Raw genomic sequence first — 17,778 nt, forward strand, 5'->3', positions numbered from 1 at the left:
GTTAAAAAAATTGACTACATTAACTTATTTGTATAAGTTTGTTTGTTTTTTTAAAAAAAAACATCCTCTGGTAGTCCCCGGGGGACATCCGATTAAACCCTTTTGAAAATAAATTCAGAGATTGAAAACAGCATTTATATTTTCATCAGAACAAAAACAAATTAGAACAGTTAAAGTACTTCTTAAACAAAAAGGAATTGATATAATTTAAAGATATTTCTTTATTTTATTTTTTGTTTATTCTGATCATTGGATATTTTATAACATATTTTGGAATTTGTTTTGAATATTTATGTCACTTTGTATTAAAAAACATTCAAACAAATCAAAGTAGTTAACATTACTTTGTTAATACGTATTATTTCAGTATACGAAATGTTTTATTATATCTGAGAAATGTGTTATCGAACAAAACTGAATTTTATTTGTACCAGTGCTGTCTCACAACGTTTTTACTATAAAAAATATCATTTAATTATTTAAATTTTATTAATGAATCCTAACTCGAGAATTAAAGTTTTTCTATTATGTGCTTTAAAGGTCAAAATTTGATGTATTATTTTCTATATCTTTCGCCATGTAATTTGAGAGTTTTTGGAAGAAATCTTCAGATGATACACTTTCATCATCAGATGACTTTTCGCGTACTGCGATAACAATGATAATGATAATAATTAACACAATAGCAATGACACTGCAGACAATTCCGATTATAGTTCCATTTGAGAGACCATTACTTTGGTCACTGTTTAATTGAGCAAGTTGTGTGTAGTAATCAGAATAGTAACTAAACATAGATGGGATGTATGACTTGGTGTAAGAATATGTTACAACTGTCATATGTGTTGAAAAGCGAGAAGTGAATACAATAGTTTCTGTGAAGAGTACTTGCTGTACATCGGTCTGAATAAATGAAACAGATTGAACCAAAACATATGAATGGGATAATGTGACATTATTTGGATACAATGTGATAACAGGATCTGATGGTGTATTTGTGTTTGATGGTGTAAATCCATTAGACGGTGTATATGTATTTGATGAAGTAAATCGATTAGATGATGTAAATGTGTTTGATGGTGTAAATCGATTAGATAAAGTAAATGTGTTTGATGGTGTAAATCGATTAGATAAAGTAAATGTATTTGATGGTGTAAATCGATTAGATAAAGTAAATGTGTTTGATGGTGTAAATCGATTAGATAAAGTAAATGTGTTTGATGGTGTAAATCGATTAGATAAAGTAAATGTGTTTGATGGTGTAAATCGATTAGATAAAGTAAATGTGTTTGATGGTGTAAATCGATTAGATAAAGTAAATGTGTTTGATGGTGTAAATCGATTAGATAAAGTAAATGTGTTTGATGGTGTAAATACATTAGATGGTGTATATGTATTTGATGAAGTAAATGTATTTGATGGTGTTAATGTATTACTGAAAGTTGAAGAATCTTCTGTCTCCGATTCAGTAGTTTTGATTGGAATATGTTCTGATGTTGTTTCTGATTCAGTAGTTTTGATTGGAATATGTTCTGATGTTGTTTCTGATTCAGTTGTTATGATTGGAATATGTTCTGAATCAGTTGTTGATTCAGTTGTTATGATTGGAATATGTTCTGAATCAGTTGTTGATTCAGTTGTTATGATTGGAATATGTTCTGATGTTTCTGATTCAGTTGTTATGATTGGAATATGTTCTGTTGTTTCTGATTCAGTTGTTATGATTGGAATATGTTCTGTTGTTTCTGATTCAGTTGTTATGATTGGAATATGTTCTGTTGTTTCTGATTCAGTTGTTATGATTGGAATATGTTCTGATGTTTCTGATTCAGTTGTTATGATTGGAATATGTTCTGATGTTGTTTCTGATTCAGTTGTTATGATTGGAATATGTTCTGATGTTGTTTCTGATTCAGTTGTTATGATTGGAATATGTTCTGATGTTGTTTCTGATTCAGTTGTTATGATTGGAATATGTTCTGATGTTGTTTCTGATTCAGTTGTTATGATTGGAATATGTTCTGAATCAGTTGTGGATTCAGTCGTTATGATAGGAATATGTTCTGAATCAGTTGTTGATTCAGTTGTTATGATTGGAATATGTTCTGATGTTTCTGATTCAGTTGTTATGATTGGAATATGTTCTGTTGTTTCTGTTTTAGTTGTTATAATTAGAATATGTTCTAGTTGTTTCTGAATTCAGTTGTTATAATTGGAATATGTTCTGATGTTGTTTCTGATTCAGTTGTTATGATTAGAATATGTTCTGATGTTGTTTCTGATTCAGTTATTATGATTGGAATATATTCTGATATTTATTTCTAATTCAGTTGTTATAATTAGAATATGTTCTGAATCAGTTGTTGATTCAGTTGTTATGATTGGAATATGTTCTGATTCTGTTGTTGTTTCAGTTGTTATGATTGGAATATGTTCTGATGTTGTTTCTGATTCAGTTGTTATGATTGGAATATGTTCTGAATCAGTTGTTGATTCAGTTGTTATGATTGGAATATGTTCTGATGTTGTTTCTGATTAAGTTGTTATGATTGGAATATGTTCTGATGTTGTTTCTGATTCAGTTGTTATGATTGGAATATGTTCTGAATCAGTTGTTGATTCAGTTGTTATGATTGGAATATGTTCTGTTGTTTCTGATTCAGTTGTTATGATTGGAATATGTTCTGATGTTTCTGATTCAGTTGTTATGATTGGAATATGTTCTGTTGTTTCTGATTCAGTTGTTATGATTGGAATATGTTCTGTTGTTTCTGATTCAGTTGTTATGATTGGAATATGTTCTGATATTTAGTTTCTGATTCAGTTGTTATGATTGGAATATGTTCTGATAGTTGTTTCTGATTCAGTTGTTATGATTGGAATATGTTCTGGTGTTGTTTCTGTTTTTGTTGTTATGATTGGAATATGTTCTGATGTTGTTTCTGATTCAGTTGTTATGATTGGAATATGTTCTGATGTTGTTTCTGATTCAGTTGTTATGATTGGAATATGTTCTGATGTTGTTTCTGATTCAGTTGTTATGATTGGAATATGTTCTGAATCAGTTGCTGAGTGAGTTGTTGTGATTGGAATATGTTCTGAATCAGTTGTCTGATTCAGTTGTTATGATTGGAATATGTTCTGATGTTGTTTCTGATTCAGTTGTTATGATTGGAATATGTTCTGATGTTGTTTCTGATTCAGTTGTTATGATTGGAATATGTTCTGATGTTTCTGATTCAGTTGTTATGATTGGAATATGTTCTGATGTTTCTGATTCAGTTGTTATGATTGGATTATGTTCTGAATCTGTTGTTTCTGATTCAGTTGTTATGATTGGAATATGTTCTGATGTTGTTTCTGATTCAGTTGTTATGATTGGAATATGTTCTGATGTTTCTGATTCAGTTGTTATGATTGGAATATGTTCTGATGTTTCTGATTCAGTTGTTATGATTGGAATATGTTCTGATGTTTCTGATTCAGTTGTTATGATTGGAATATGTTCTGATGTTTCTGATTCAGTTGTTATGATTGGAATATGTTCTGATGTTTCTGATTCAGTTGTTATGATTGGAATATGTTCTGATGTTTCTGATTCAGTTGTTATGATTGGAATATGTTCTGATGTTGTTGATTCAGTTGTTATGATTGGAATATGTTCTGATGTTGTTTCTGATTCAGTTGTTATGATTGGAATATGTTCTGATGTTTCTGATTCAGTTGTTATGATTAGAATATGTTCTGAATCAGTTGTCTGATTCAGTTGTTATGATTGGAATATGTTCTGATGTTGTGTCTGATTCAGTTGTTATGATTGGAATATGTTCTGATGTTGTTTCTGATTCAGTTGTTATGATTGGAATATGTTCTGATGTTGTTTCTGATTCAGTTGTTATGATTGGAATATGTTCTGATGTTGTTTCTGATTCAGTTGTTATGATTGGAATATGTTCTGATGTTGTTGTTGATTCAGTTGTTATGATTGGAATATGTTCTGAATCAGTTGTTGATTCAGTTGTTATGATTGGAATATGTTCTGATTCTGTTGCTGATTCAGTTGTTATGATTGGAATATGTTCTGATGTTGTTTCTGATTCAGTTGTTATGATTGGAATATGTTCTGATGTTGTTTCTGATTCAGTTGTTATGATTGGAATATGTTCTGATGTTGTTTCTGATTCAGTTGTTATGATTGGAATATGTTCTGAATCAGTTGTCTGATTCAGTTGTTATGATTGGAATATGTTCTGAATCAGTTGTTGATTCAGTTGTTATGATTGGAATATGTTCTGAATCAGTTGTTGATTCAGTTGTTATGATTGGAATATGTTCTGATGTTGTTTCTGATTCAGTTGTTATGATTGGAATATGTTCTGATGTTGTTTCTGATTCAGTTGTTATGATTGGAATATGTTCTGATGTTTCTGATTCAGTTGTTATGATTGGAATATGTTCTGATGTTGTTTCTGATTCAGTTGTTATGATTGGAATATGTTGTGAATCTGTTTCTGATTCAGTTGTTATGATTGGAATATGTTCTGAATCAGTTGTTGATTCAGTTGTTATGATTGGAATATGTTCTGAATCAGTTGTTGATTCAGTTGTTATGATTAGAATATGTTCTGAATCAGTTGTTGATTCAGTTGTTATGATTGGAATATGTTCTGATGTTGTTTCTGATTCAGTTGTTATGATTGGAATATGTTCTGATGTTGTTTCTGATTCAGTTGTTATGATTGGAATATGTTCTGATGTTGTTTCTGATTCAGTTGTTATGATTGGAATATGTTCTGAATCAGTTGTTGATTCAGTTGTTATGATTGGAATATGTTCTGAATCAGTTGTTGATTCAGTTGTTATGATTGGAATATGTTCTGAATCAGTTGTTGATTCAGTTGTTATGATTGGAATATGTTCTGATGTTGTTTCTGATTCAGTTGTTATGATTGGAATATGTTCTGATGTTGTTTCTGATTCAGTTGTTATGATTGGAATATGTTCTGATGTTGTTTCTGATTCAGTTGTTATGATTGGAATATGTTCTGAATCAGTTGTTGATTCAGTTGTTATGATTGGAATATGTTCTGAATCAGTTGTCTGATTCAGTTGTTATGATTGGAATATGTTCTGATGTTGTTTCTGATTCAGTTGTTATGATTGGAATATGTTCTGAATCAGTTGTTGATTCAGTTGTTATGATTGGAATATGTTCTGAATCAGTTGTTGATTCAGTTGTTATGATTGGAATATGTTCTGAATCAGTTGTTGATTCAGTTGTTATGATTGGAATATGTTCTGATGTTGTTTCTGATTCAGTTGTTATGATTAGAATATGTTCTGATGTTGTTTCTGATTCAGTTGTTATGATTGGAATATGTTCTGATGTTGTTTCTGATTCAGTTGTTATGATTGGAATATGTTCTGAATCAGTTGTTGATTCAGTTGTTATGATTGGAATATGTTCTGAATCAGTTGTTGATTCAGTTGTTATGATTGGAATATGTTCTGAATCAGTTGTTGATTCAGTTGTTATGATTGGATTTTGTTCTGAATCTGTTGTTGTTTCAGTTTTTTTGATTTGAATTTGTTCTGAATGTTGTTTCTGATTCAGTTGTTATGATTGGAATATGTTCTGATGTTGTTTCTGATTCAGTTGTTATGATTGGAATATGTTCTGATGTTGTTTCTGATTCAGTTGTTATGATTGGAATATGTTCTGAATCAGTTGTTGATTCAGTTGTTATGATTGGAATATGTTCTGAATCAGTTGTTGATTCAGTTGTTATGATTGGAATATGTTCTGAATCAGTTGTTGATTCAGTTGTTATGATTGGAATATGTTCTGAATCAGTTGTTGATTCAGTTGTTATGATTGGAATATGTTCTGAATCAGTTGTTGATTCAGTTGTTATGATTGGAATATGTTCTGATGTTTCTGATTCAGTTGTTATGATTGGAATATGTTCTGATGTTTCTGATTCAGTTGTTATGATTGGAATATGTTCTGAATCAGTTGTTGATTCAGTTGTTATGATTGGAATATGTTCTGATGTTGTTTCTGATTCAGTTGTTATGATTGGAATATGTTCTGATGTTTCTGATTCAGTTGTTATGATTGGAATATGTTCTGAATCAGTTGTTGATTCAGTTGTTATGATTGGAATATGTTCTGAATCAGTTGTTGATTCAGTTGTTATGATTGGAATATGTTCTGAATCAGTTGTTGATTCAGTTGTTATGATTGGAATATGTTCTGATGTTGTTTCTGATTCAGTTGTTATGATTGGAATATGTTCTGATAGTTGTTTCTGATTTCAGTTGTTATGATTGGAATATGTTCTGAATCAGTTGTTGAATTCAGTTGTTATGATTAGAATATGTTCTGAATCAGTTGTTGATTCAGTTGTTATGATTAGAATATGTTCTGAATCAGTTGTTGATTCAGTTGTTATGATTGGAATATGTTCTGATGTTGTTTCTGATTCAGTTGTTATGATTGGAATATGTTCTGATGTTGTTTCTGATTCAGTTGTTATGATTGGAATATGTTCTGATGTTGTTTCTGATTCAGTTGTTATGATTGGAATATGTTCTGAATCAGTTGTTGATTCAGTTGTTATGATTGGAATATGTTCTGAATCAGTTGTTGATTCAGTTGTTATGATTGGAATATGTTCTGAATCAGTTGTTGATTCAGTTGTTATGATTGGAATATGTTCTGAATCAGTTGTTCTGATTCAGTTGTTATGATTGGAATATGTTCTGTTGTTTCTGATTCAGTTGTTATGATTGGAATATGTTCTGATGTTGTTTCTGATTCAGTTGTTATGATTGGAATATGTTCTGATGTTGTTTCTGATTCAGTTGTTATGATTGGAATATGTTCTGATGTTGTTTCTGATTCAGTTGTTATGATTGGAATATGTTCTGATGTTGTTTCTGATTCAGTTGTTATGATTGGAATATGTTCTGAATCAGTTGTTGATTCAGTTGTTATGATTGGAATATGTTCTGAATCAGTTGTTGATTCAGTTGTTATGATTGGAATATGTTCTGAATCAGTTGTTGATTCAGTTGTTATGATTGGAATATGTTCTGATGTTGTTTCTGATTCAGTTGTTATGATTGGAATATGTTCTGATGTTGTTTCTGATTCAGTTGTTATGATTGGAATATGTTCTGATTTAGTTTCTGATTCAGTTGTTATGATTGGAATATGTTCTGAATCAGTTGTTGATTCAGTTGTTATGATTGGAATATGTTCTGAATCAGTTGTTGATTCAGTTGTTATGATTGGAATATGTTCTGAATCAGTTGTTGATTCAGTTGTTATGATTGGAATATGTTCTGAATCAGTTGTTGATTCAGTTGTTATGATTAGAATATGTTCTGAATCAGTTGTTGATTCAGTTGTTATGATTGGAATATGTTCTGATGTTGTTTCTGATTCAGTTGTTATGATTGGAATATGTTCTGATGTTGTTTCTGATTCAGTTGTTATGATTGGAATATGTTCTGATGTTGTTTCTGATTCAGTTGTTATGATTGGAATATGTTCTGAATCAGTTGTTGATTCAGTTGTTATGATTGGAATATGTTCTGAATCAGTTGTTGATTCAGTTGTTATGATTGGAATATGTTCTGAATCAGTTGTTGATTCAGTTGTTATGATTGGAATATGTTCTGAATCAGTTGTTGATTCAGTTGTTATGATTGGAATATGTTCTGATGTTGTTTCTGATTCAGTTGTTATGATTGGAATATGTTCTGAATCAGTTGTTGATTCAGTTGTTACGATTGGAATATGTTCTGATGTTGTTTCTGATTCAGTTGTTATGATTGGAATATGTTCTGATGTTGTTGTTGATTCAGTTGTTATGATTGGAATATGTTCTGAATCAGTTGTTGATTCAGTTGTTATGATTGGAATATGTTCTGAATCAGTTGTTGATTCAGTTGTTATGATTGGAATATGTTCTGATGTTGTTTCTGATTCAGTTGTTATGATTGGAATATGTTCTGATGTTGTTTCTGATTTCAGTTGTTATGATTGGAATATGTTCTGAATCAGTTGTTGATTCAGTTGTTATGATTGGAATATGTTCTGAATCAGTTGTTGATTCAGTTGTTATGATTGGAATATGTTCTGAATCAGTTGTTGATTCAGTTGTTATGATTGGAATATGTTCTGATGTTGTTTCTGATTCAGTTGTTATGATTGGAATATGTTCTGATGTTGTTTCTGATTCAGTTGTTATGATTGGAATATGTTCTGATGTTGTTTCTGATTCAGTTGTTATGATTGGAATATGTTCTGAATCAGTTGTTGATTCAGTTGTTATGATTGGAATATGTTCTGAATCAGTTGTTGATTCAGTTGTTATGATTGGAATATGTTCTGAATCAGTTGTTGATTCAGTTGTTATGATTGGAATATGTTCTGATGTTGTTTCTGATTCAGTTGTTATGATTGGAATATGTTCTGATGTTGTTTCTGATTCAGTTGTTATGATTGGAATATGTTCTGATGTTGTTTCTGATTCAGTTGTTATGATTGGAATATGTTCTGATGTTGTTTCTGATTCAGTTGTTATGATTGGAATATGTTCTGATGTTGTTTCTGATTCAGTTGTTATGATTGGAATATGTTCTGATGTTGTTTCTGATTCAGTTGTTATGATTGGAATATGTTCTGAATCAGTTGTTGATTCAGTTGTTATGATTGGAATATGTTCTGAATCAGTTGTTGATTCAGTTGTTATGATTGGAATATGTTCTGAATCAGTTGTTGATTCAGTTGTTATGATTGGAATATGTTCTGATGTTGTTTCTGATTCAGTTGTTATGATTGGAATATGTTCTGATGTTGTTTCTGATTCAGTTGTTATGATTGGAATATGTTCTGATGTTGTTTCTGATTCAGTTGTTATGATTGGAATATGTTCTGAATCAGTTGTTGATTCAGTTGTTATGATTGGAATATGTTCTGAATCAGTTGTTGATTCAGTTGTTATGATTGGAATATGTTCTGAATCAGTTGTTGATTCAGTTGTTATGATTGGAATATGTTCTGAATCAGTTGTTGATTCAGTTGTTATGATTGGAATATGTTCTGAATCAGTTGTTGATTCAGTTGTTATGATTGGAATATGTTCTGATGTTGTTTCTGATTCAGTTGTTATGATTGGAATATGTTCTGATGTTGTTTCTGATTCAGTTGTTATGATTGGAATATGTTCTGATGTTGTTTCTGATTCAGTTGTTATGATTGGAATATGTTCTGAATCAGTTGTTGATTCAGTTGTTATGATTGGAATATGTTCTGAATCAGTTGTTGATTCAGTTGTTATGATTGAATATGTTCTGAATCAGTTGTTGATTCAGTTGTTATGATTGGAATATGTTCTGAATCAGTTGTTGATTCAGTTGTTATGATTGGAATATGTTCTGATGTTGTTTCTGATTCAGTTGTTATGATTGGAATATGTTCTGAATCAGTTGTTGATTCAGTTGTTATGATTGGAATATGTTCTGATGTTGTTTCTGATTCAGTTGTTATGATTGGAATATGTTCTGAATCAGTTGTTGATTCAGTTGTTATGATTGGAATATGTTCTGTTGTTTCTGATTCAGTTGTTATGATTGGAATATGTTCTGAATCAGTTGTTGATTCAGTTGTTATGATTGGAATATGTTCTGATGTTGTTTCTGATTCAGTTGTTATGATTGGAATATGTTCTGATGTTGTTTCTGATTTAGTTGTTATGATTGGAATATGTTCTGAATCAGTTGTTGATTCAGTTGTTATGATTGGAATATGTTCTGAATCAGTTGTTGATTCAGTTGTTATGATTGGAATATGTTCTGAATCAGTTGTTGATTCAGTTGTTATGATTGGAATATGTTCTGATGTTGTTTCTGATTCAGTTGTTATGATTGGAATATGTTCTGATGTTGTTTCTGATTCAGTTGTTATGATTGGAATATGTTCTGATGTTGTTTCTGATTCAGTTGTTATGATTGGAATATGTTCTGAATCAGTTGTTGATTCAGTTGTTATGATTGGAATATGTTCTGAATCAGTTGTTGATTCAGTTGTTATGATTGGAATATGTTCTGAATCAGTTGTTGATTCAGTTGTTATGATTGGAATATGTTCTGATGTTGTTTCTGATTCAGTTGTTATGATTGGAATATGTTCTGATGTTGTTTCTGATTCAGTTGTTATGATTGGAATATGTTCTGATGTTGTTTCTGATTCAGTTGTTATGATTGGAATATGTTCTGATGTTTCTGATTCAGTTGTTATGATTGGAATATGTTCTGATGTTGTTTCTGATTCAGTTGTTATGATTGGAATATGTTCTGATGTTTGTTTCTGATTCAGTTGTTATGATTGGAATATGTTCTGAATCAGTTGTTGATTCAGTTGTTATGATTGGAATATGTTCTGAATCAGTTGTTGATTCAGTTGTTATGATTGGAATATGTTCTGAATCAGTTGTTGATTCAGTTGTTATGATTGGAATATGTTCTGATGTTGTTTCTGATTCAGTTGTTATGATTGGAATATGTTCTGATGTTGTTTCTGATTCAGTTGTTATGATTGGAATATGTTCTGATGTTGTTTCTGATTCAGTTGTTATGATTGGAATATGTTCTGAATCAGTTGTTGATTCAGTTGTTATGATTGGAATATGTTCTGAATCAGTTGTTGATTCAGTTGTTATGATTAGAATATGTTCTGAATCAGTTGTTGATTCAGTTGTTATGATTGGAATATGTTCTGAATCAGTTGTTGATTCAGTTGTTATGATTGGAATATGTTCTGAATCAGTTGTTGATTCAGTTGTTATGATTGGAATATGTTCTGATGTTGTTTCTGATTCAGTTGTTATGATTGGAATATGTTCTGATGTTGTTTCTGATTCAGTTGTTATGATTGGAATATGTTCTGATGTTGTTTCTGATTCAGTTGTTATGATTGGAATATGTTCTGATGTTTCTGATTCAGTTGTTATGATTGGAATATGTTCTGATGTTGTTTCTGATTCAGTTGTTATGATTGGAATATGTTCTGATATTGTTTCTGATTAAGTTGTTATGATTTGAATATGTTCTGAATCAGTTGTTGATTCAGTTGTTATGATTGGAATATGTTCTGAATCAGTTGTTGATTCAGTTGTTATGATTGGAATATGTTCTGAATCAGTTGTTGATTCAGTTGTTATGATTGGAATATGTTCTGATGTTGTTTCTGATTCAGTTGTTATGATTGGAATATGTTCTGATGTTGTTTCTGGTTCGGTTGTTCTGATTGGAATATGTTCTGATGTTGTTTCTGATTCAGTTGTTATGATTTGAATATGTTCTGAATCAGTTGTTGATTCAGTTGTTATGATTGGAATATGTTCTGAATCAGTTGTTGATTCAGTTGTTATGATTGGAATATGTTCTGAATCAGTTGTTGATTCAGTTGTTATGATTGGAATATGTTCTGAATCAGTTGTTGATTCAGTTGTTATGATTGGAATATGTTCTGAAATCAGTTGTTGATTCAGTTGTTATGATTGGAATATGTTCTGATGTTGTTTCTGATTCAGTTGTTATGATTGGAATATGTTCTGATGTTGTTTCTGATTCAGTTGTTATGATTGGAATATGTTCTGATGTTGTTTCTGATTCAGTTGTTATGATTGGAATATGTTCTGATGTTTCTGATTCAGTTGTTATGATTGGAATATGTTCTGATGTTGTTTCTGATTCAGTTGTTATGATTGGAATATGTTCTGATGTTGTTTCTGATTCAGTTGTTATGATTGGAATATGTTCTGAATCAGTTGTTGATTCAGTTGTTATGATTGGAATATGTTCTGATGTTGTTTCTGATTCAGTTGTTATGATTGGAATATGTTCTGATGTTGTTTCTGATTCAGTTGTTATGATTGGAATATGTTCTGAATCAGTTGTTGATTCAGTTGTTATGATTGGAATATGTTCTGAATCAGTTGTTGATTCAGTTGTTATGATTGGAATATGTTCTGATGTTGTTTCTGATTCAGTTGTTATGATTGGAATATGTTCTGATGTTGTTTCTGATTCAGTTGTTATGATTGGAATATGTTCTGAATCAGTTGTTGATTCAGTTGTTATGATTGGAATATGTTCTGAATCAGTTGTTGATTCAGTTGTTATGATTGGAATATGTTCTGATGTTGTTTCTGATTCAGTTGTTATGATTGGAATATGTTCTGAATCAGTTGTTGATTCAGTTGTTATGATTGGAATATGTTCTGAATCAGTTGTTGATTCAGTTGTTATGATTGGAATATGTTCTGAATCAGTTGTTGATTCAGTTGTTATGATTGGAATATGTTCTGAATCAGTTGTTGATTCAGTTGTTATGATTGGAATATGTTCTGAATCAGTTGTTGATTCAGTTGTTATGATTGGAATATGTTCTGATGTTGTTTCTGATTCAGTTGTTATGATTGGAATATGTTCTGAATCAGTTGTTGATTCAGTTGTTATGATTGGAATATGTTCTGATGTTTCTGATTCAGTAGAAATTAATTGACATTCTTCATTAATAATTATTCCCTTAATTACATTTAACGGTCCAAATGAATCATCCTTATAAAACTCTTTTGTCATCACAGTATTTACTTTTACATTTCTAAACGCATCAGTTCCGATTGATGGCATTGATTTACCATTAAACCAAATACATTTTAGGGAAACACAATTCATAAATACATAATTTCCTATTGTAATAACATTACTACCAATAATTACTGACTGCAATTTAGTACATTGATAAAACGCCATATTCATAATTGTACTTACATTATCTCCAATTACAACTGATTCTAATTTGGAACAATATCTAAAAGCAGAATCACCAATAGTTACAATTGAATTCGGAATAGTAAATTCTGTTACAACTCCAGTTGGACAACCAATAACTTTTGTAATATCTTTGTTATAAAGAATGCCATCATTTTCATAATTTGAATAATATTTGTTTTCTTTCATAACTTGTATCGATTCTTTAATGCCCAAAAATGCATAATCGCCAATTGTTGTAACTGTTTTTGGTATTATTATATTCTTTATTGAACACCCATGGAAAGCATATCTTCCGATTGTAACAACATTATCTCCAAGTGTAACAGACTCCAATTTAGAACAATAATAAAATGCATATTCACCAATTGTAATAACATTATTTGTAATAATTACTGATTCGATTGTAGTGCATCGATAGAACGCCATGTTCTCAATGGTTTCAACTGAGTTGGGGGTAACAATTTCTTTTGCATATTCTGTTGGACAACAAATAACTTTCGTAATATCTTTGTTATAAAGAATGCCATCATTTTCATAATTTGAATAATATTTGTTTTCTTTCATAACTTGTATCGATTCTTTAATGCCCAAAAATGCATAATCGCCAATTGTTGTAACTGTTTTTGGTATTATTATATTCTTTATTGAACACCCAGAAAATGCATATTTTCCGATTGTAACAACATTATCTCCAAGTGTAACTGTTTCTAAATTAGAAGATTTATAAAATGCATGATCACCAATTGTTTTAAGTTTTGATCCATTAATGTTTGCTGATTGCAATTTAATACAATACGAAAATGAATTTCTACCAATTGTGCTGATGTTGTTACCAAATATAACTGATTTTAAATTTATACAGTGATAAAATGCAATTTCTCCGATGGTGACTAACGAAGGGCCGAGGTCAACTGTCGTTAGATTTGTCCAATCTTTGAAAGAGTTCTTTGGGATTTCCATTATTCCATTACCAATCAATATGTGTAAAGTAACATCTTTATAAACATCATTTGCGAAATCATTTGGTGACGTTATAGTAAGTGTTCCAGTCGTTACATCAAATGCTTCAAATGAGTTTGTGAAAAGCATTATAAAAACAAAAGGAACAAATGTTTTCAAACTAAAGTTTGAATTAGAATTATGATTTCCTTTAGCCAATAATGCGATTACAATGGAAAACATAACCATACAAAGAACAATCTTTGAATAACTTGCAAATATATTGGTAAATTGAAAATTGCAAAATCGATCAAAGTAAGAGTTCATTATGATTGATTTATATGTTGGCTTGCATTGCCCTTGTATCTGCATGCTTTGTGTCAATGGAGAAAAAAGGGCAATCACCAAAAAATTGGTTACCATAAAAAATAGTGGCATTTTTTTCAATAGAAACGTGTTAGGAAGTATAAAGTTCCCAATAATTGAGTTGACCGCCCAAACATGAACTCAATTATTGGTGGTTATTTTCTGAGACATGATTATTTGGCTAAGAGACCTTGAAAAAAATGACCATTGTTATTAATAATGAATAATTTTTTTTCGTATCGTCATAACTTTTTGTATGTGTATATATTGAATTTTGTTCAACATTGCATTTCTGAGGATTTGAAATCAAATTTTCTGAGGCTTCCAGAAATGTTTGTGAAGGTAAGTTTGCCACAAATGGTCTATGACTTTTCGAAAAAATGCCTAAAACAATAAAGGCGTACTAGTTAGAGCGGACAACTTAAAAAATACACATTTACTCAACACCCACTTATCATAAGTTCTTCGTTAAGTATCACATATATTATTCATAATATATTATTAAAAATTTGATAGACTTATAATATAAGGTTTGCGTTTTTTGCAATAGAATGGAGTAAAAGATTCTATATATTAAGATCATTTTTATATGTGTGTCTTGTTATAAAATAACTCAATATTATTTATTCAGTTCTGAGCTAAAATGTAAATTTGCCTTATATGCACAATAAAACAATAAAATTCCAACAATACGGTGTTTTGAAGGCATTTTTGCTTTGATGTATAATATCAAAACAATTTTTACAAATATTATTAGCAATAATATCTCTCATTATGAGAGCCTCATAATCATATTTCCAGACTTTACATCATCAAAAGTGATTTCTTTCTAGAAAGGAAATTGAAGAGTAATCAGACACTTTGATTTCATCAAATGCAGTTACATAAAAATAACGTTTAACTCGAAATAAATCAATTTCAGAATGAGAAATATTTTATTTCAAAGATGCTTGAAGATTTTTATGAGCGAGCATATTATTCATGAAGTTTCATTCACCAACCAGCATAATTAATAAAACTTGATTCTACAAATCTTTCTCAATTTTATCACATAGAAGATAATTATAACCTTCTTATTTTGACGTGTGGGTTAATTTTATTTTGGTCATATTGATTGCAAAACATTACTTATTCCTAAGCAAGCCTTAGCAAACAAAGGATCTTTTCCTTTGAGAAAAACAGATAATGATGTTGTTAAGAAGTAACTTTTATAATGATAAATATCATTAAACACTTTAAGTTCTTGCTTGCTTGTGTTTAACTTTATTTCTATTGAAGAATGGTTATCGATATTTTCGGTTTCGTTGTCTTTCTTCCAAGAATTATTTTGGAATACATTCATTCTAAGATTCACGTATAAACGCTGTTTTTTATAAAGTTAGCATTTTTATTTAATGCTAATATTTGGTGAATTTTTTAACAAGGTTCATATTAAATTACCATTATTGTTACAAAATTATATGAAAATGGAAAATATGATGGTCTGCAGACAATTTCATTGTTTATTGAACGAAATGATAAATTATAATTTCATTTTCCAAATTAATTTATATTCATTCATATAAATGGTATTTTCATGATAATGATTGATTTTTTTCATACATCGTGTGAAAATACTATTTTGCAAATAGTATACAATTTTTAATAATGCGTTGGGTTTTCTGATCAGTAAGTTCCGGAGAAGATTTTTTTGGCAACTAATTAAATATGTCATATACCAAAATTAAAAGAAATCGATTTGAGTTTACTAATTAAAAGTATCTTTTCCATATGTTGACTCAATTTCGATCAAAATTACACATTATCGACCATGAAACATCATAATAATTATCACAAACTTTTGAATTTATTGATAATATAAATTCTAATTAATAATCATTAAAAACAAAAGGAACGAAGTCATTTATTGTCTTTTACTCATCGACTGGAGCTGAGCTTAATTCGGATATAATCCAACCTCTCGAAGCGCATTCATTCTTTACGTTTTCGAATGCTGCGTTATTTGGTACATCAATAGTCATACTATAATGTTCCTTATTAGCATACACATCCACGTGTGGTAATGAAAGTGTTGACAATACACTTATATGGTTATTCACTAAAATTTCGCAAAAATTGGAATAATTTGCTGTACCATATGGCAATACTAATTGTATCATTCGACGTGTTTTCCTTAAGAATAAGGCTCTGTCAATACACCGTGAAAGCATATTAAGTTCGATATTACCACCACTTAAAACACAGCAAACATTTTCGCTTTCTTCAAAGAAAAACTTTTTGGTGTAAACGGCCGCAAGTGATGTTGCGCCAGCGCCTTCGCAAACAAGCTTACAACGCTCTGCTAAAAGAGCAACAGCAAGTGCTACATCATCCTCAGATACTACAACTACATCGTCAACATAATGATATATAATATCAAGATTAAGATTTCCTGGACTTTTCACAGCAATACCATCGGCAAGTGGGGTCTTGGTTTCTTTGGCGATTTTGTTGGCAAATCGTTTCTTTTCTTTGTTGTAGAGCTCATAAGTGATTGGGCACGATGCCATTTGTACTCCAACAACACGAACTTTGGGATTAAGTTTCTTAATGGTATAAGCAATACCACTAATAAGGCCGCCACCTCCGATTGGAACAACAACGGTGTCAAGCTCTGGGCATTGTTCATGGATTTCAGCAGCAATAGTTCCTGTTCCAGCAATAATGTATTTGTCGTTGTATGGTGGAACAAATACCCAATCAGGATTTTCCTTAAGTGCCTTCTCCATTTCAGTTTTGGCATCATCAAAGGTTTCACCAATTTGGATAACTTGACCTCCATAGTGTTTAGTTGCATTGACTTTTGCCATTGGTGCATTCTCGGGCATATAGATGATGGATTTGCACTTGCAAAGGGTGGCAGCTAATGCAACGCCTTGAGAATGATTACCTGCACTTACAGCAACAACTGTTGTTCCTTCTTGAAGTGTCTTCATCTTGTTGAGTGCACCCCTAAATTTGAAGGCTTTGCACTTTTGGAGAGATTCGACCTTTAATGAAAGATTGCATCCACATAATTTAGCAAGATTATCTGGTCGCATTAAAGGAGTCAAAACTGCTTCATCTTTGATCCTTTCTCTTGCTTCCCTGACATCTTCGAGCGTGATACACGAATGTTCACTCATATTTTGGTGATCGTTTTCGATGTATTTGTCAGTTATTCATTGAAAATTTGAAAGAAGAAGCTTTTAAATTTCATTGTTTTGGAGTGTTCACTTCACTTTTTGTTAAACGTTCGCCTCATTGACATTTTCTGATTTAAACGTTCTCCAAATTTGATGTATTTTATATAAAAGTTCACTTATAAGTTATTAATAAATAACGTAATAAATATTATTCCATTATTTAAAAAATAAGTATGAGAAATACTAATACTAAAATTAAAAATCATATAATGATTTATTCTCTAAGGATTATTAATGTAATGACATTTTATACCATTAAAATTATAATGTATATTTTTTCCTATCGTTTGAAAAAAGCGGGGTTTCAAAAGAAATGGAGATATCCATCTCCGACTTTGAAATTCTCGATTCAGTTGGAGCAGGATCATTTTCTTCGGTTTCTCATGCAGTGTACAAA

General features: G+C 30.4%; 14 protein-coding genes across 14 annotated transcripts; 12 read left to right on the forward strand and 2 right to left on the reverse strand.

Annotated features, from left to right (window-relative positions):
• Window positions 1-534: 534 nt before the first annotated feature.
• On the reverse strand, window positions 535-840 carry GO595_002794 (uncharacterized protein; the record flags this gene model as incomplete). The annotated part of the gene is made up of 1 exon (XM_067915742.1): window positions 535-840. The coding sequence occupies one exon, from the start codon at window positions 838-840 to the stop codon at window positions 535-537; it is 306 nt and encodes a 101-aa protein (XP_067776595.1).
• Window positions 841-1,558: 718 nt separating this feature from the next.
• Window positions 1,559-2,197, forward strand: GO595_002795 (NADH-ubiquinone oxidoreductase chain 5; the record flags this gene model as incomplete). The annotated part of the gene is made up of 1 exon (XM_067915743.1): window positions 1,559-2,197. One exon carries the CDS (start codon window positions 1,559-1,561, stop codon window positions 2,195-2,197), a length of 639 nt encoding a protein of 212 aa, XP_067776596.1.
• Window positions 2,198-3,125: 928 nt separating this feature from the next.
• On the forward strand, window positions 3,126-3,761 carry GO595_002796 (uncharacterized protein; the record flags this gene model as incomplete). The annotated part of the gene is made up of 1 exon (XM_067915746.1): window positions 3,126-3,761. The coding sequence occupies one exon, from the start codon at window positions 3,126-3,128 to the stop codon at window positions 3,759-3,761; it is 636 nt and encodes a 211-aa protein (XP_067776597.1).
• A 52-nt stretch (window positions 3,762-3,813) lies between these two features.
• GO595_002797 (cysteine-rich, acidic integral membrane protein-like) lies at window positions 3,814-4,224 on the forward strand (the record flags this gene model as incomplete). Its single annotated transcript, XM_067915747.1, has 1 exon — window positions 3,814-4,224. The coding sequence occupies one exon, from the start codon at window positions 3,814-3,816 to the stop codon at window positions 4,222-4,224; it is 411 nt and encodes a 136-aa protein (XP_067776598.1).
• Window positions 4,225-4,276: 52 nt separating this feature from the next.
• GO595_002798 (NADH-ubiquinone oxidoreductase chain 5) lies at window positions 4,277-5,104 on the forward strand (the record flags this gene model as incomplete). Its single annotated transcript, XM_067915748.1, has 1 exon — window positions 4,277-5,104. The coding sequence occupies one exon, from the start codon at window positions 4,277-4,279 to the stop codon at window positions 5,102-5,104; it is 828 nt and encodes a 275-aa protein (XP_067776599.1).
• Window positions 5,105-5,156: 52 nt separating this feature from the next.
• Window positions 5,157-5,585, forward strand: GO595_002799 (cysteine-rich, acidic integral membrane protein-like; the record flags this gene model as incomplete). The annotated part of the gene is made up of 1 exon (XM_067915749.1): window positions 5,157-5,585. The coding sequence occupies one exon, from the start codon at window positions 5,157-5,159 to the stop codon at window positions 5,583-5,585; it is 429 nt and encodes a 142-aa protein (XP_067776600.1).
• Window positions 5,586-5,619: 34 nt separating this feature from the next.
• Window positions 5,620-6,315, forward strand: GO595_002800 (NADH-ubiquinone oxidoreductase chain 5; the record flags this gene model as incomplete). The annotated part of the gene is made up of 1 exon (XM_067915750.1): window positions 5,620-6,315. One exon carries the CDS (start codon window positions 5,620-5,622, stop codon window positions 6,313-6,315), a length of 696 nt encoding a protein of 231 aa, XP_067776601.1.
• Window positions 6,316-6,369: 54 nt separating this feature from the next.
• On the forward strand, window positions 6,370-6,753 carry GO595_002801 (cysteine-rich, acidic integral membrane protein-like; the record flags this gene model as incomplete). Its single annotated transcript, XM_067915751.1, has 1 exon — window positions 6,370-6,753. One exon carries the CDS (start codon window positions 6,370-6,372, stop codon window positions 6,751-6,753), a length of 384 nt encoding a protein of 127 aa, XP_067776602.1.
• Window positions 6,754-6,788: 35 nt separating this feature from the next.
• Window positions 6,789-8,069, forward strand: GO595_002802 (NADH-ubiquinone oxidoreductase chain 5; the record flags this gene model as incomplete). The annotated part of the gene is made up of 1 exon (XM_067915752.1): window positions 6,789-8,069. One exon carries the CDS (start codon window positions 6,789-6,791, stop codon window positions 8,067-8,069), a length of 1,281 nt encoding a protein of 426 aa, XP_067776603.1.
• A 64-nt stretch (window positions 8,070-8,133) lies between these two features.
• Window positions 8,134-9,396, forward strand: GO595_002803 (NADH-ubiquinone oxidoreductase chain 5; the record flags this gene model as incomplete). The annotated part of the gene is made up of 1 exon (XM_067915753.1): window positions 8,134-9,396. The coding sequence occupies one exon, from the start codon at window positions 8,134-8,136 to the stop codon at window positions 9,394-9,396; it is 1,263 nt and encodes a 420-aa protein (XP_067776604.1).
• Window positions 9,397-9,434: 38 nt separating this feature from the next.
• Window positions 9,435-10,385, forward strand: GO595_002804 (NADH-ubiquinone oxidoreductase chain 5; the record flags this gene model as incomplete). Its single annotated transcript, XM_067915754.1, has 1 exon — window positions 9,435-10,385. The coding sequence occupies one exon, from the start codon at window positions 9,435-9,437 to the stop codon at window positions 10,383-10,385; it is 951 nt and encodes a 316-aa protein (XP_067776605.1).
• Window positions 10,386-10,437: 52 nt separating this feature from the next.
• On the forward strand, window positions 10,438-11,100 carry GO595_002805 (NADH-ubiquinone oxidoreductase chain 5; the record flags this gene model as incomplete). Its single annotated transcript, XM_067915755.1, has 1 exon — window positions 10,438-11,100. One exon carries the CDS (start codon window positions 10,438-10,440, stop codon window positions 11,098-11,100), a length of 663 nt encoding a protein of 220 aa, XP_067776606.1.
• A 469-nt stretch (window positions 11,101-11,569) lies between these two features.
• On the forward strand, window positions 11,570-12,580 carry GO595_002806 (NADH-ubiquinone oxidoreductase chain 5; the record flags this gene model as incomplete). Its single annotated transcript, XM_067915757.1, has 1 exon — window positions 11,570-12,580. The coding sequence occupies one exon, from the start codon at window positions 11,570-11,572 to the stop codon at window positions 12,578-12,580; it is 1,011 nt and encodes a 336-aa protein (XP_067776607.1).
• Window positions 12,581-16,070: 3,490 nt separating this feature from the next.
• GO595_002807 (threonine ammonia-lyase) lies at window positions 16,071-17,321 on the reverse strand (the record flags this gene model as incomplete). The annotated part of the gene is made up of 1 exon (XM_067915758.1): window positions 16,071-17,321. One exon carries the CDS (start codon window positions 17,319-17,321, stop codon window positions 16,071-16,073), a length of 1,251 nt encoding a protein of 416 aa, XP_067776608.1.
• Window positions 17,322-17,778: the final 457 nt, after the last annotated feature.

The sequence above is a fragment of the Histomonas meleagridis genome (assembly GCF_020186115.1).
Source record: "Histomonas meleagridis strain 2922-C6/04-10x chromosome Unknown contig_20, whole genome shotgun sequence".
Classification (NCBI taxonomy): Eukaryota; Parabasalia; order Tritrichomonadida; family Dientamoebidae; genus Histomonas; species Histomonas meleagridis.